Below are 16,008 nucleotides of genomic sequence, written 5' to 3'. Positions count from 1 at the left end.
TAAACATATATTTTTATATACAGTAGCTAATTAATAAATAATGATTTATTTTTTATGTATATATAGTAAGCTAGTTATTTTATATCTAATCTAATTATGAATAAATAGACTTGTGTTTGTCCATTTTTTAATTCGGATATATCTCTCATTTTTTCAAAGGCTTATCCTCGTTAAGTTTTTGAGATAGACCGAGTAACAAAGAATTTACCAGATATAACTGCAGCAAGCTAACCAAGAAATTAAAAGTAATTTTACCGACTTATTTAAATGATGTGGAATTGGATAATTTTATTAAATTATAAATATTAGTTAACTAATAATTAACTATGAAGATATTCACGGTGGTAGTAAACTGTAAAATCAGTGATTTACTTGAAGCGTTGAAACTTGAAAGTAGCGCAAATAATGAGTCATAATCCTAATCTATTTCTTTGGGATAATAGAATAGACATTAGAATAATATCTTCATAGTCATAGTCATCAATTACTATTTAAGTATTTATTAATCAACATAAATAAAATATTGAAGTTTCAAATCAAACCCACAAAATGGTTCTAATGGAGATAAACTGCTTTCAAACTATTAGTTGAAAAATAAACATTTGTCTGCTCTGTTTGATTCTAGATTTCTAGTTTACACATACGCACTCCAGATCTATTATTTGTTTCCTCTGTTTTTTTTTTTTTTTTGTAAATGATAAAATTAAAAGGCAATTAATAATTTTTTATGTGATACTATCTCTGTTTTTCAGATTGATGAGTAATGTCTTCTTTAGCTTCTTAACTTACCCAGCATCTTCTTTAGATCATAATAAATTTCAGACAATTAACTTTTTAATGAACAATTCTGATCAATATAATGATCAAAACACCACCAAAAGAAAAAAAAAAAGAGAGAATGAAAAATTTTGCAAATTGTCCAATCAAAACATGAGAAAGAAACAGATACAATCAAATAAAGAATACAAAATCTCTACACAAATTCTCTCTTCATCTCAATTTTCCTAACTCACTACATTATTTAATTTCCCCATGTCTGAACCTCATCTTCAAATCATGGTATAAAAAAAGGAAAAAGAGAGAAAAAGAAAGAGGGTAATTGTTGATTTCATAAGTTTTCAGAAAGCAACAACATTATGAGTCTTAGACACAGCATAACTCTTACTTCTTGGATACAATTCAGGCACACCAAAACCGCCACCAACACCACCGCCACCAACACTACCTTCTGCATAATCATTCTCCTCATCAATTCTAGCCATACCAACACTGCTAGATTTTGGTAACCCTTTTGAATTATGATGAACATGCTGATGCTGCTGTTTTAGGACATAATCCACGTCAATTCTATTAGCCAAAGTTCTAGCAGAAGCAGCCCTCATGAGCTCAGCAAAATCCTCATCATTAACTTCAGATCTTCTTGATGTTGCAGCACTATGGCTTCTAGACAAAGCTGAGAATCTGTTTGCAGCATCCATGGGGTTACTATAGTTCATGCTGTCCCCACATTTTATTATGCTCCTCACATACATGTCCCTTGCTTTTCCAAGTGCCCTAATTGGCGACACCATGATCCTAACAAAAATGTTCTGACTCTGTCCCTTGCCTTTCATGACGACGATCTTCAAGATTCAAAATTCGATCAAAAGGGTGTCTGAAAGTCGAAATCTTTTTGTCAACTGGTAACTTTAATCGCTCAAAGATAAGATGAACAATTCAATGGCTATAATGAGCCAAAGTGTGTGCCTTATGGTTTTATATAGAAAAATAGAGAATTTTTCGGAATAAAGAAAGATAAGATTTTCTTCAAAAAAAAAAAAAAAGATAAGAAAAGATTAATATTAAGAGAGAGAGAGTGGATTCTTGGGTAGAGAGTTTCGGGAGAGATTTTACTTTTGTAGGTGTGGGTATGGAAAAAAAAGTAGGAAACCATGTGAGCACCTTGGTGTATATATGGACTTTTTCAAATTTTTCCTGATAGCACACCGGATTCGGAATTTAAAACTATTCAAGATAAGATCAAAAACGTGTTCGTATTTTAATAATTAAATTATATTTGTATGAATTCATGGTGTGGTTTTTCTGGTACAAGTAGTCAAAAATTGAATAGAAGCTAAAAGTTGTAAGTTCTTTGTACTTATGAGTAGTTACATGGCTTACAATAGTAGACTACATTTTTGGGTATTATCTGTTCAACTTTTTGTTTATAGTAATGAATATAGTCAAAGGAATTATATTTATATTATTAATTAATTAATTAATTATATTTATAAGATGGAAGCAATAAATGGTTATAGTGAAGAATTTTAGGTTAGGCGCGTTATTAGACTATAGTAATCTAATTAGTATAAAAATACGAAAATATGTTTTGTTACAATTTTTTTTCTTTTATGAAAAAAATTAATCAGTATTCAATATTGGGGCCTAAATTCATTATTTCTTCTCCTTTGCTTTTCTTCCAAAGTACTATTTAAGTATTAATAATAACCCCCACCTTACCGGAATTAAAATTAATCGCTTTTCAAAGTTTATAAGATAAGATTTTTTTTCCTCAAAGTTTATAAGATAGGTTTTTTTTGTGACATAAGATAAGATATTTTGATTAGACTTATGTTTCAAACTTTCAATCAATCACAGTAATCAATGTCGAATGTCATGCCGAGATGCCTACCACTATGAATGGGAAAAAAATAAAAAACGAAAAAGGCATATAAATCATTAAAAAGAAAAACCTCCATCATAATTAATGTCAGAAATTATTTTATATATAGAAAAAATAATATTATTTTTTTCAAATATTGGTATTTGGGGTATTTTTTAGAGTTGTGAAACTCTTAGAAACGCTGACCAACACGTAAGTTCTGTGTTGCTCAACACACAACTTCCGTGCTGACGTATCGGCCATGTAAGAGGCAAGAGGCAACCATATATACTCAACTCAACCTTATTTTATGCAAGAGACAATTATACATACTCAGCTCATCAAGTAAAAGTACCTTCATCCAAGCGGCAAGTAGACCACGTGTCTCCTGCAAGTTAACCACGCTACGCCACGTGTCGGCCATTCAGGCAGCACGCAGGCTGCATGTTAGTGCGCTCCACCATATGTCCATCTATGCAAACGAGTTGTGTATTGGTCTTGCTTTACCATTTGTCAAGCATGCAGCAACATGCCTCGTGTCTGCATGCAGGAGGCAGGCCCCCCTCCGAAGATAAGCGTCATTAATGGTTGGAGGTTGGAGTTAATAGAGCCCGTGTATAATAAGGGTGGTGGGACTGTGATTGATTATTCGTTGTATTGTTGAGAGGTAGTGGAATTGGAGGTTCGTTGCTTTTCATTGTTGAGGGTGATTAGACTGGGATTTTCACTCATTGAGGCTTACGGTTTTGAATTAGTTTTAAAGTTGAGAGTGAGATTAGAATATTAAAAATGGTACGTAATTATACGTCTCCTGAATATCATGTGATCAATTATTTGGGATATCCTAATTATGTAAGTTTACTATTTTTGTTTATTTTATTAGCATTTACTTTATTAACATTAATTTAGTAGTTTGTTATTATTTATTTGGATATTATTATTTTAAGTGTAATATTAAATATTAATATAAATTATAATTAATGTTAATTTTTTTAAAATTAATATATGTTTTTTATTATTTATTAGAATATAGTATTTTATATTTTTAATAATTATTAAAATTAATGAATATTATTCTTTTTACTCTTTATTAGAATATGATATTTTTGTTAATTTTTAAATTAATTAGTAGGACATATTTTTTAAAAGTTTCTGGGATAATATTGTAGTTATTGTTATGTTATGTAAATTTTGATGATTAAATTAAAAAATAATAAAAATAATTATACATAAAAATTCGAATTTGATGTGATTTTTTATAAGAAATTCGAATTTTGTAATTATTATTTATTTTATTTTCTGTTAAAAGAAGTTATCAATTTATTCATATTGCTATTTATTAAATTAATTTCTTTTGTGGTTGAACTTTATCAGGCTAATAAGAATCTTTTGCCCCATAAGCTTGACCAACCAAATACGTGGCATCTGGATTCTGGAGGTTGAGCAAGCCTTACGGACCATCGAATTCTACTGCGACTATGACCCTGTGAATCCATTTCATTCAGATAGCGAGTCGATTTGGGACGACTTTTTGACTTTTGTCGCAAGGCCTGATTCGCGACCATCGTCACTCCTGTGTAATCAGTCCATGTTTCCGTGTTGCCCAACGTGACAAATTCTACTCTGTAGACCTTTCGAATCTCTGACATCTTGTATACATCGCTGACATATACCTGCCAATCCAATCGCTGGTTAGCACAGCACATAATAACATGGCGAGATGGAAGTCGCTCCACATGAAAATGTCCACAGTCGCACCTCCGTCGCGCAAGATCAACAACTAATAACACTTTTTCACTAGGTATTTCGCACACCTCAAACACCTCATTTCTTCTATCAAACCGGTTCACAACGATGTTACCTGTGCGCTGCATGTTTGCCTCTATCCGCTGAGTAGCAAACTGAGAGAAAGTAAATCCAGCACACTTGCGCTGGTAAGCCTCAGTACTCTTCCGCGTAAATAACTCGTTCAACCGATAATATGTTGCTCGGACTAGCGCTAATATAGGAAGTTTTTGAACACCCTTCAACACCGGATTAATGCACTCGACAAGGTTCATCGCCATGTGACCCCATCGATGTCCCTCGTCAAATACTGACACCCACTGGGGATGATCGATATTGTCGCACCAACGAACATATGCCTCGCCTCGTTATTGCAACTTCCTGTAGTTGGCGTTGTACTCCTCCACTGTCCTTGAATACTCAATATTGTCCACAAGCTTTTGCAAGTACGAAACTTTGAATTCTCTCAAGAAGTTGCTGCCAATGTGCCAAATACAAAACATCCATCATGCTCTCGGAGGTTTCCAATCACCTCCGCCACGATTTACTGTGGCCTAAATTGACTCATAACGATCGGAGATTATCCCAACCTTTTTTTACAACATGTATTCTTAAATTACTGAGAAAAAGTTCCACGCATTAGCAGTCTCACCCTCTACAATGGTAAAAGCAATCAGTATAATGTTTTGATTCCTATCTTACGCAACTGCAACCAAAAGGCAACCTTTATATTTTTCGTATAGGTGGGTCCCGTCAACCTGAACCAGCGGCTTGCAATATTTGAAATCTCTTATACATCGATTGAAACTCCAGAATATACCCAATGAAGTATTCTAACACTATCCACCTATTGACTCCCATTATACAGGAGTCGTGTTTCTATTTGGACTTGTGAACTATGAATTTTCTGAACCATCGCCAAGAACCACAACGACAAAGCTTGGTAAGATTCTTCCCATCCATCGAAAACCTTGGCTATCGACTTCTACTTTGCCAGCCAAGCCTTCCGGTAACTAATAGTGTAGTAGAATCTTGCCTAGACCTCCGCAATTATAGATTTGACCTTTATGGATGGGTCGGATTCAACCAATGGCTTCATAGCCTCAGCAATTATGTCTGTGTCTAACTTGGAGTGATCTTGTGAGATCGTTCCCATGGAACACGTGTGCCTTCCGTTGTATTTCCGAATCTCTCAACAAGGTTTCTTCTGTATCAAGCTGGCTCGGATAAGCCAATCGCACCCACATCCGTAAGTCTTGCACTTTGCATTGAACGTATGTGGCTCGGATTTATAAACAATGTAATTGACTTCTCTGGAGATAGTGAAACTCCGAATTGCCGCAATGACTGATTTTTTTGAACCGTATTCCATTCAGATCCTAAATTCTCCATCCTTAGGATCAGCAACACCTATAAGAAAACAAATTTGTCGTTCATTGATCCGCTAAAACAAAATCAAGTAAACATACTACCCACTGCTCACGTACCTATGTTTGCATATTCGGAAAACTCCGGTATATGCATGACGTCGAGATCCAAGCTACACATAAAGGGTGGAACGTCCATTGATTGACTAACTGTGGCTGGAACCACTAAAGTTTCCGCCACTGCCTCACCTCCTCCATCGCTGTCCTCGTCCTCATCAATAGCTTCGTACGTAGCTTTGAACTCCTCATCGCTATCATCGTTCATTCCCAAGTACACCTCAACTTTGTTATCTTACACATCTGGGTCATGTTGAACCTCATCTGCAACAGTATGCTCAAACTCAATGTACAACTGAATCTTCGGGTGTTGCACCTGAGTTTGCTGGTGAATACGAAACATCCGCTGAATACTTGTTTCGCCGACTGTTGGCATAACCTCAAACTGTATCATGCATCCAAAAACGACAGCCGGACTTCTGTAGAGAATGTTTGTCACCCTCTTTACAATATTAGCTTCTATGCTTTGACACATCCCGTATTGGAGTTCCGCGAACGTTAGTGTACAAAACGACAAACGAAAACATATTCTCACACGCAAAACTCACATCCTCATATATATTTCGTACGATCTCACTGTTGTGGTAAACCACTATATTTGCAGTACCCTCCATCGTATCGACCCTGGAGGAAAACACTTCTCTCAGAATGAAGCAAAATGGTTACGAACTTTACTTTTTATAGACAGAAGACTCACTTTGCATGCTACATGTTGTTAAACCATCTAACCAATGTCTACCACGTAAGAATCACGCGTCATGCGTGTTGATGGATGAGCGCTACCTGTCAACACAGAACTTGCATATTACTTCAGATTTGGACACGTGTCCTACACGTGGACTGCATGCTCATGCTCGGTCATCACGTTATTTACGTATTGTGTCTATATCTCTGCAATGTTAATCTATTTATATATACACCAAAAATATTTATTTTCAAAAAACGCACACATCTTTACTCCATATTTAAATTCTTTGACCAATTAATGTTAGGGAGAAAAACAGAAGTTGAAGCACAAACAAACGATAGGCTTAGCTTAGAAATTTTAATATTGGTTTTCTTATATCATTATGTTTTTTTGTAGAATGAAAATTAAGAGATAAATTGATGAAGTTTGTATATGGAATTGAAAAGAAATCATTTTTGCAAACATTTGGAACTTGTGCATTTTAAAATTCTATTACAAATAGTATATTTAAAATTTTGGAGTGCAATTTTTTGTAATAAAAAATAAATAAAATTAGCTAAAAGTTAATTAGTTCCCTTTTCTAAGAAAAATTTTGAGGTATGGAGTAAGACCTTAAAAAATCAAAATCCAAGACATATTATTTTGAGATATATTACTAATATTGATAAGATAAAAAAATCTAAAGTATTTAATGGGAAATCCATTAAGTTGCTTTACGAATTTCGTAACCATATGACTCAAGACTTATACATAAAATTTTCACACTGTTTCATCTCATATTTTTATGGGAGTGGATCTTTTCTAATGAATAAAAAATTGGATGGTGTGCAGTGTTTAATATAATCATTCATCACTCTCTCTCTTATTTATTTTTGGTCCCACTATTAGAATCAAAAGTGAGAGATCACACTGTATTTTTTCAAGTGTTAAAAAAATTGAAAAGGATTCATTTCATATTCTCATTCAGGTTCACAATCTCATAAGAAAAAAGGGAAAAAAACATTAGCAATTCTTTTTCTGGAGATATCCCAATATTATCGAATTAATATTTCTAATTCTAAGAGGATCTCGTGTGATCAGTACTTTATTTCTTCGCATCCAACATTGGTCCTATACCATCCATAAATACTTATTTTTTAATTAGTTTCACCATCTATTTTTATTTTTCACTATTTGACTAGAAAATTATGGATCTTAGTCCTTTTTAATAGAAATGATTATATTTTGGAAAAATAAATTTTATCTATGTACATTTTTTAATGATATAAAAAAATTATGTATTACTTTTTTATTAATTATTTTTAATGTAAAAATAAAAATATAAAAGATATGCATATAACTTTTTTTATTTATTGCTTTTGTAGTTAAAGGTACTTTTCTCGTAATAAATATTATTCTATGGTGACGTGTGATTTGCAAATTATGAAGTGTGAACCATCAATGTTCAATCTGGAGGCGCCACTTGTATGTTGTATCCGTAGTCAGAACTCAGAAGGGATTATTGGAAATTACACTTTTAATGATATAATATTAATTTGTTCTATTAATTATCGTTCGATAATCAATTTGATTATTAACTCTTAAAATAATTATTTTAGTATTTGAACTTTTAATCATAAATTAAGTTAATCTTTTCATATAACAAGGGAACTACTAATCTACTATTGTAAACGGTTATATTTGTCACGTTTCTTTTCAATATGTCCTGTAACATTGAATTTTTAAACTATGCATAAACTATTACAAAGGAAATCGATACTTCATTGCCTCATTTTATTTTAATGTATAATTTTTTTCATAGAACAAATAAGTATTAATTATTAGAACACCCAATTGTTAATATTTAATTTGTCTAAAATTTGATATACATAAAAATAAGACAATATTACATTTTTAATTCTATTAAATGAATGAAGTTCAATGCTTATTTCTTGTTTTCGAAAAATAAAATCCTTTATAAAAAAATAATTATGGTACGTGTAACAAAATAAAAAAAAAACAGACACTAATAATTCGTCATTGCGTATAAAAATACTCAATGCAATTATGTATCCTTTAAAAATTATCCATCATTCAGTCTTTAGAAAAGAAAGAAACTAAAAAACAAGTAATTTCCTATAAAAAACAAATAACTTCAAAATAAGTGAGTATTTAAATTAATTAAATAATATTATTTAAATTAAAAGACGAACTAAAGACTAAAAATTTAAAAGACGAGTAGTATTTTTCAAAAACACTCCGTTAACATCTTATAAAAAAATCATTATAATCATATAGACAAATTTGATTATTTATTTATTATATATTGATTATTCTATTATGATAAATGTAATATTTTACTAGTTAATTATTCAATTAAAAATTATATAAATTAGTATCTATAAATATACACAAATATACAATAATTTAATTTAATAATTTATTTTTAATATATAAATAGTATTTTTACTAACAAAACCTACCCAAACCCAATCCCCTTACGATAGAACCATTAGGAGGAAGAGTCCCAATAAACCCTCGGAGGAACAAATAAGTCTTCACTCTTTAGTTATTTATGTTATTTTATTAATGAAAATATTTTATTAAACTATTATTGAAAAATCTTATAAATATAAATATTTAATTAAATAATGATATAATAGTTGTTAATACTATAAATACATAATACATAAACCCTGAATTTCAATTATTGGTAATATTTTGCAATGTTCTAGTTACTTAACAAATAAACAACATCACGGCTTTGAGTGAAGAAAGTTAAACGAAGGTCTTCTTAACCTTCTAGAAGAAATCAAAGCATTAATTTCCCATGGTGGCAACTCATGATAGTAACATTTTGTTTTGTTATTAATATTAAAATTCTATTAGTTTGAATTGTTATTGACCTATTTTGTCATCACGTTTCAACCAACAACTAAAGTCACCTACTGAAAATCCTGATTATTATATACTCATCAATCTAGAACAATTCAGCTCAATTTGTTATACTGTCATATTCCATAATAAAATTCATGTCATAATTATTTGCATATATATGCACCCCCTTAAAACACTTATCGAGGGTTAAATTAACAGCATACTAGATTCCGAATGAATATAGGTGTTAGGAATGTATATGGGTCCGGTCATATTGAATTTGGTTTAATTTAGATTTAATCTGAAATATAAATCGAGTTTAATTTTTAGACTCTAACTCAATCTTAGATCCGATGAAATTTATGCACCTTCAGATCGGGTAAAAATTGGATAAAAATTGGGTAAAAACCGAATTTTTACCATGTAAAAATCACCTAATTTTTAACAATTATTTCACAATTCACATAGTAAAATTCACTTAAAAAAATATAACAAGAACCAACCATTCTCTAAAATTAAAGCATAACCATAATCAATACTAATATTGTCTAATAACACCAAATATTTAAATTAATACAAATAACACAATATTATGCATTAGTTTAAAGTTTTATACATTTTAAACATAAAACATTAACTTATAATCTTATAATGACTAATAATACAAAATATTAAGGTTTACAATATTTAAATTCCACATAAGAATAGCCATCATCCATCACTAATAACACAAAATATTAATTGTGTATGATGACCGGACTATCGGGTCGAATTCGGATGACTCGAGTTATGGTCTGAACCCGACCCCGAAATAATAATCGGCTCTATTTTTGAGACCCATATCCGACCCTAAATCTGATAAAACCACACTAAATTAGCTTCTAAAATATTTGAAGCCGAACCGGGTCTTTGAATTGGACCGAGCCATATACACCCTTAATAGGTGCCATTGAATTTGATATTAAGCACTAAAATTAAACTAGCTAAGTGTATAATATTTTGAGAACAACTCAAGTCTTGTTATATTATAAATCTCGAGTTCAAGTCATGTAATATATGGGGAAAAAATAGTTGTAAAGAAAAAAGGAGCACAATGAAGTTTGTTTATATAAGTCAAACAAAATTGATTGCATATGCAAAAGAAGTGTGTAATCCTGCGTTTTATTTTATTACTTTATTTGTTAGTTTAGCCGTCACCATAAGCCACGAAAGTAATTATTTATTGTCTGCTTATACTTTTCTATTGTTCATATATATATATATATACTCAAATAGATTTTTAGAAAATTTTGTATTGGACATTTTTATTTCTAAAAAAAATTTATTATGTTAAAGTTCTGAATTTTATAAAAATAAAAAACATAAGTCTTTACGTCATATTTTTAAAAATTTATTTATCTAAATAAAAACAACAGTTTTAACTAAGATAGATATTTATATATCTTATTTTTGTAAAATTCAAAGATCTTAATATAATAAAAAAAATTTAAAGACAAATATATGCAATACAAAATTTTTTAGAGACCTATATATATATATTTTAAATATACAATTTACGGAAATTAAGGAAGAAATCAATATATTTGACCTAATAAAATTTCAACTTATTCCAGTTATCTGAGTCCTAACTTGTCTTTTTTGGGATGATTTCAGACACTTTTGTTGATCCAACTGAGCTCCCATCTTCTCACGGCATTTTTTTTAATATATTAAAAGAAAACTATAGTTTAGTAAATACTATCCAAGATTAGACGATTCTAACCGATTTTCTTTCGTCAAGTGATTTTTAATTATATTTAGATTCAATAATTTTTTCTTGGATAGAGAATTATCCAATAAGAGGATGCGTCATGTGTGATGAGTCTCGAGTCACCTCTGTGGATACTGGATAGGAATACAATTCAACAAAGGTTTTGATCTCGTGAATAAAGCATACCAATGAAGTTGTAGTAGATATTTTTTCACTACATGAAAATTAAATTGGTTTTTATAAAGTTTTATTTAATTGATACATAATTAAACAATTTGAAGCAACAATGAGGAGACACTGCAGTTAGCCTACTCAATCAAATAAATTAGTAAATTACAATGACCAAAAAAAAAAAAAAGTAAATTACCACTTCCAGCAAAAATGATAATTGTATCCCTCAGAGGCTCAGAATGACATATATGGATCAAGAATAGGGCTCATGATTCAGAGCTTTATTCTTTTATTTGGTCAGCAAAGTATTGAAATATCTGAAGACTCAAACATCAACTGCGATTTAATCATGTAATAGTCGAATCACTCGTAGTTTAAGCTTGAGTTTCCTAGCTTCATTTGTATACCCTATACTACAAAGACCATCAATAACAGCTCTCTGAGTAGCCCTTAAGATCCGAAACCCAGAATTTAGACACAAAACCATGATCTTGGAGGCACAAAGGAACCTTCTAGCCCTACAAAGGTTGTGCACTATGATGGTATACGTGAAAGAGTCTTTAACTTCCATCGATTCGAACCATTTCATTGCGTGATCAATATGACCTGCTTTACCCAATCCATGAAGAATACAATTATGCGCAACCAAATTGTAACCAAACCCCAGTGAGTTCATATAAATCAAATGCTGTTTTGCACCTAAAAAGTTGCCTGCATTGCACAATCCATTAATTATAATCGTGTGTGTATATTGATCGCATTCCAGACCTTCTTTCTCTATGTCGCCAAGTAACTTCATGGCATCATCTAATCTTCCTTGTCTGCAGTAAAGATTTATCAATGTATTATAAGACACTAAATCTGGTTGAATACCACTATGCTGCATCAGCCTGACGATTTCATCTGCCTCTTCAATCCGCCCGATCTTTATCAGTGCAGCAATAACTGTGCAGTATGCATAGCCATCGAAAGTGTACCCTTTACTCCTCATCTCATGCAAGATCTCTAACGCTTCGTCGAACTGCCTACACTGGAAGCAACACTTCATAACCGTTGTGTAGGTAATACAGTTAGGTTCATAACCTGCTTCCTTAAACTCCCTAAGAATCCTCCTAGCTGTCCCCGTTCGTCGAGCCTTGCTTAGTCCATTAATAAGTGTGTTGTATGTCAACACCTCAGGAATGAATCCGTGCCGTTGCAAGTTCCTGAACAACATAATAGCATTGTTAACATATCCATTCTGACACAGCCCATTAATCATGATGTTATATGTAGCCGAACAAGGATGCAGCTCACTAAGTGCCATCTCCATAAAAATACGATTCGCCTCATCTGGTTTCCCAAGCTTGAACAAACAATTAATCAAAATGTTATAGCTCCAAGCATCAGGGTGTATATCTGCTCGAAGCATTTCGTCGAACAGGTCCAAGGCACTCGACAACAAGCATTTCCTGGCAGCCCCAGAGATCAAAGAATTGTAAGAAATAACATCAGGGGGTATCCCTGCCTCCCTCATTCGACTTAGAACAGAATAGCCTGTGTCGACGCAATCCAAACGACAATACGCATCTATTAGAGTGTTGTATGTAACCACATCAGGGAGCACACCCAATCTTATGCCGTCGATTATCACAGCTTCAGCTTTCACTACTTGCTTGGCTTTGCACATTGATGCTATGCAAATGTTCAATACCTTAGTTGATAATCTCGCAACCATAATTCACCAGCACCCAAAAAGGGGCATCATTTTATCATAAGCTTCCCATTTTCAATACGAGAATTGAGACTTAAGATTTCATCCACAAAAGCGCCAAACACGGATTCGTGTACACTGGAAAATTTACATCTGCAGTGCAGAAGTAATATGATAGAATAGATCAATGAACAAAGAAATTAAACAAATTGAACTCGTTACACTAATATGTTAGCACATCAAAGTCATCAATATTCAATAATCCGAAAAAAGAGAGAGGCAAGGAATTTGATTGAAGACAACAATAGGCTACCTGCATGACTACGGGGACAGCGACGACGGAGTCAGAAGTGGCCACCGTGTTGGTTTGTGAGAGAGAGGGTCGAAGAGGGGGGAGGAGGCGGGAGAGAGAATCGAGGCGGTGATCAAACCGGTCAGGTTACTGGTTCACTGATTTATTGGTTCAACCGATAAACCGCTGGTTGAACCGATAAAACCGGTTTCACATAAATAAAAAATATAAAATACTAAAAATAGTCATAAGCAGAAAGTTTATCACACTTTTTTTTTCGATTATTGTTAGGAATCTCGACCCAAAGGGGAGGATTGTTTAGACAAATTACAAACGACTCATAATCTCAAAAAGACTATCTCCTAAACACCTATTATACTTAATCACCTAAAGAGACATTTTCCTCAAACAATCCACATAACCATTTCATTAATCTCCGTAGTGTTTCTTCGGCATTGCCATCAAGACACTAGAAAACTAATTATATATGTAAAATTATATCTGCTAAATCATATACAACACATATTACTAGTTATACCAGATCACACAGAATTCATCACTATCTTTTGCTATTTGTCTCCAATTCTCAAGACAGTGTAGTCCTAAACCTCAATTACCAATCCAATCTATTTAAACTCAACTCCACAAAATTTTTAAACCATAATTCTGCATAAGAAAACAATTTTATTACACACAGAAGCTATACTACTCAAAATATGCGTACACTTAAAGTTCATCACATTTATTAGAGAATGATTGGAGTAAATCCTATGTATAGGAAGAAAAGGGAAATTGCATACCATATAGGTGAAAAATTAAATTTTGTCCTTCATTCTACATTATCTATGTATGCATCATTCTTCATAAATCAAAAGTGCTAATATATGTGGGGGGAAGAGGAGATAAAGATTTAACTTTGGAGCAACGAATGGAAAATATCTTACCATGCAAATGAAACTCAAGTGTTTTATTTGGCACAAACTCATAAACAAGCATCCTTTGGCCACCTGAGACACAATATCCAACTAGGGAATCAAGTCCAGATGTACTTGTACTTTTCATGTTGTAATTTGTTTGTTACAAAACATTTATTGAACAGGAAAATTTAGTTATATTGCTGCATATTATTTGAATTACTTATCTGGCCAATTTATCACTTAGGAGATGCTTACTAATTCATGTTTTCAGTGCTTTTCTTTTGCAGAAATTTTTCTTTCAGGGTAGGTTCATATTTGGACCAGATGTGAGATCATTGGCACTGACAATTCTCCTCATTGTTGCTCCTGTTGCAGTTTTCTGTGCCTTTGTTCATATTTCAACAAGCATATTCATCCCAGAAATTTTAAGTTTTCAACACAGAATAGAATAACATAGGAGAAGTGCAGTTTAAAGTTGCTGGATAAAATAGGAGAAGTGCAGTTTAAGGTTGCTGGAGAACAGAGAAGAAGTGCAGAACAACATTATTCATAAGTCATAACAGCGAGAAGTGCAGAACAGAGGAGAACTGGAGCTAACCTGTTTGACAGAGCAGAAGAGCGAGGCAACGGCGAGGGCGACGGCGCGGAAACGGCGACGGCCATGAGAAACAGGGACGAAGCGGAGCCGCGGGTCTGTTCTGTTCCTTCAGACTTCAGAATAGGTGTCCGGCGGTGAGACGAAGAAGACGACGGCGGGCGGCTGGCGGCGGTGGCTGGGTGAGTGACACTGTGACAGAGTGAGGTGAGGTGGTGGCAGAGAGGGTTAGCCGTTAGGGGATTAGGGTTGGGGGAAAAGTGGAAAGTGAAAGCTGGGAGTGGGGTTTGGGGTACCGCGTATACGATTTTTTTTTTTTTTTATAAACCAAAACGACGTCGTTTTGGAGAATGAATAAAAAAAAAGCGCTTCCGAACCGGTCGGTTATCCAGAAACCGCCGATTTTCTGTTTTCATCAAAACCGGCCGGTTCAACCCGATTTTTAACGGTTCTTTTCCTTATCCAGTCATATCACTTAACCGGATTGGTTAGAAATCCAGTTCACCAGTTTTTCGGTCGAACCAACCGGTCCGATCCGATTTTTACAACTATACGAGGGAGGCTAATTGCCACTCGACAACAGGTTGAATATTTTGATTATTTTCCTTTTCGGCTTTTACCCGGTTTAATTTCAACCGGACCGATTCTAAGCCATTACCAGATCCCGGCTAGACTGGGTCTTGTAGAATAAGGTTTTAAAAATCAGACCAGTTATCGAATAATTTTTGTTATTATTTATTAATTTATTAGTTCAATCGATATGTAATTTAATTAGAATAACTGTTTTACAATAAAATAAAAAATAAAATATAAATAAATATACTATAATATAATTATAATTTAATATAAATTTTTAAATATTATTCAAATATAAAATATAAATATTAACAACTAAAGTCTTATGATGTTAATAAAATACAAATTCAAAATCCAAATAACAAATGAAAATATCCAAATATAAAATTTTAAGTAAAACTTTCTCATCCATCATTAAAATTGAAAAAACTTACTGCAGATTCATTGCATTGCAGATTCGTCGCATTAAAATCGTTTTCACTTTTATTTCCACCATCTTCAATAGAAAAATAAAAAAAATACACAAATAAATATTTTTTGAATGATTCTATCATCGATAA

The 16,008-nt window shown here is 32.6% G+C and overlaps 2 protein-coding genes across 11 annotated transcripts; both read right to left on the bottom strand.

The window, feature by feature from the left end:
• Positions 1-906: 906 nt before the first annotated feature.
• Positions 907-1,934, bottom strand: LOC130933132 (uncharacterized). The gene has a single exon (XM_057862663.1). The coding sequence runs from the start codon at positions 1,611-1,613 to the stop codon at positions 1,119-1,121; it is 495 nt and encodes a 164-aa protein (XP_057718646.1). The 5' UTR covers positions 1,614-1,934; the 3' UTR covers positions 907-1,118.
• Positions 1,935-11,473: 9,539 nt separating this feature from the next.
• On the bottom strand, positions 11,474-15,120 carry LOC130933130 (putative pentatricopeptide repeat-containing protein At4g17915). Of its 10 annotated transcripts, none has more exons than XM_057862658.1 (4): positions 14,876-15,120; positions 14,533-14,662; positions 13,382-14,367; positions 11,474-13,221 (listed from the first exon to the last, which is right to left on the bottom strand). In XM_057862658.1, the coding sequence occupies exon 4, from the start codon at positions 13,090-13,092 to the stop codon at positions 11,719-11,721; it is 1,374 nt and encodes a 457-aa protein (XP_057718641.1). In that variant the 5' UTR covers positions 13,093-13,221; positions 13,382-14,367; positions 14,533-14,662; positions 14,876-15,120; the 3' UTR covers positions 11,474-11,718. The 10 variants fall into 10 exon arrangements, with proteins under 10 accessions (XP_057718641.1, XP_057718642.1, XP_057718635.1 ...); XM_057862659.1 differs by lacking the exon at positions 14,876-15,120 and having other exon boundaries at positions 13,382-13,546; positions 14,305-14,367; positions 14,533-14,863; XM_057862652.1 differs by having other exon boundaries at positions 13,382-14,789.
• Between the last annotated feature and the right edge of the window lie 888 nt (positions 15,121-16,008).

Source organism: Arachis stenosperma, chromosome 6 (genome assembly GCF_014773155.1).
Source record: "Arachis stenosperma cultivar V10309 chromosome 6, arast.V10309.gnm1.PFL2, whole genome shotgun sequence".
NCBI classification, from domain to species: Eukaryota; Viridiplantae; Streptophyta; class Magnoliopsida; order Fabales; family Fabaceae; genus Arachis; species Arachis stenosperma.
This window is presented reverse-complemented; position numbering and strand designations above follow the sequence as displayed.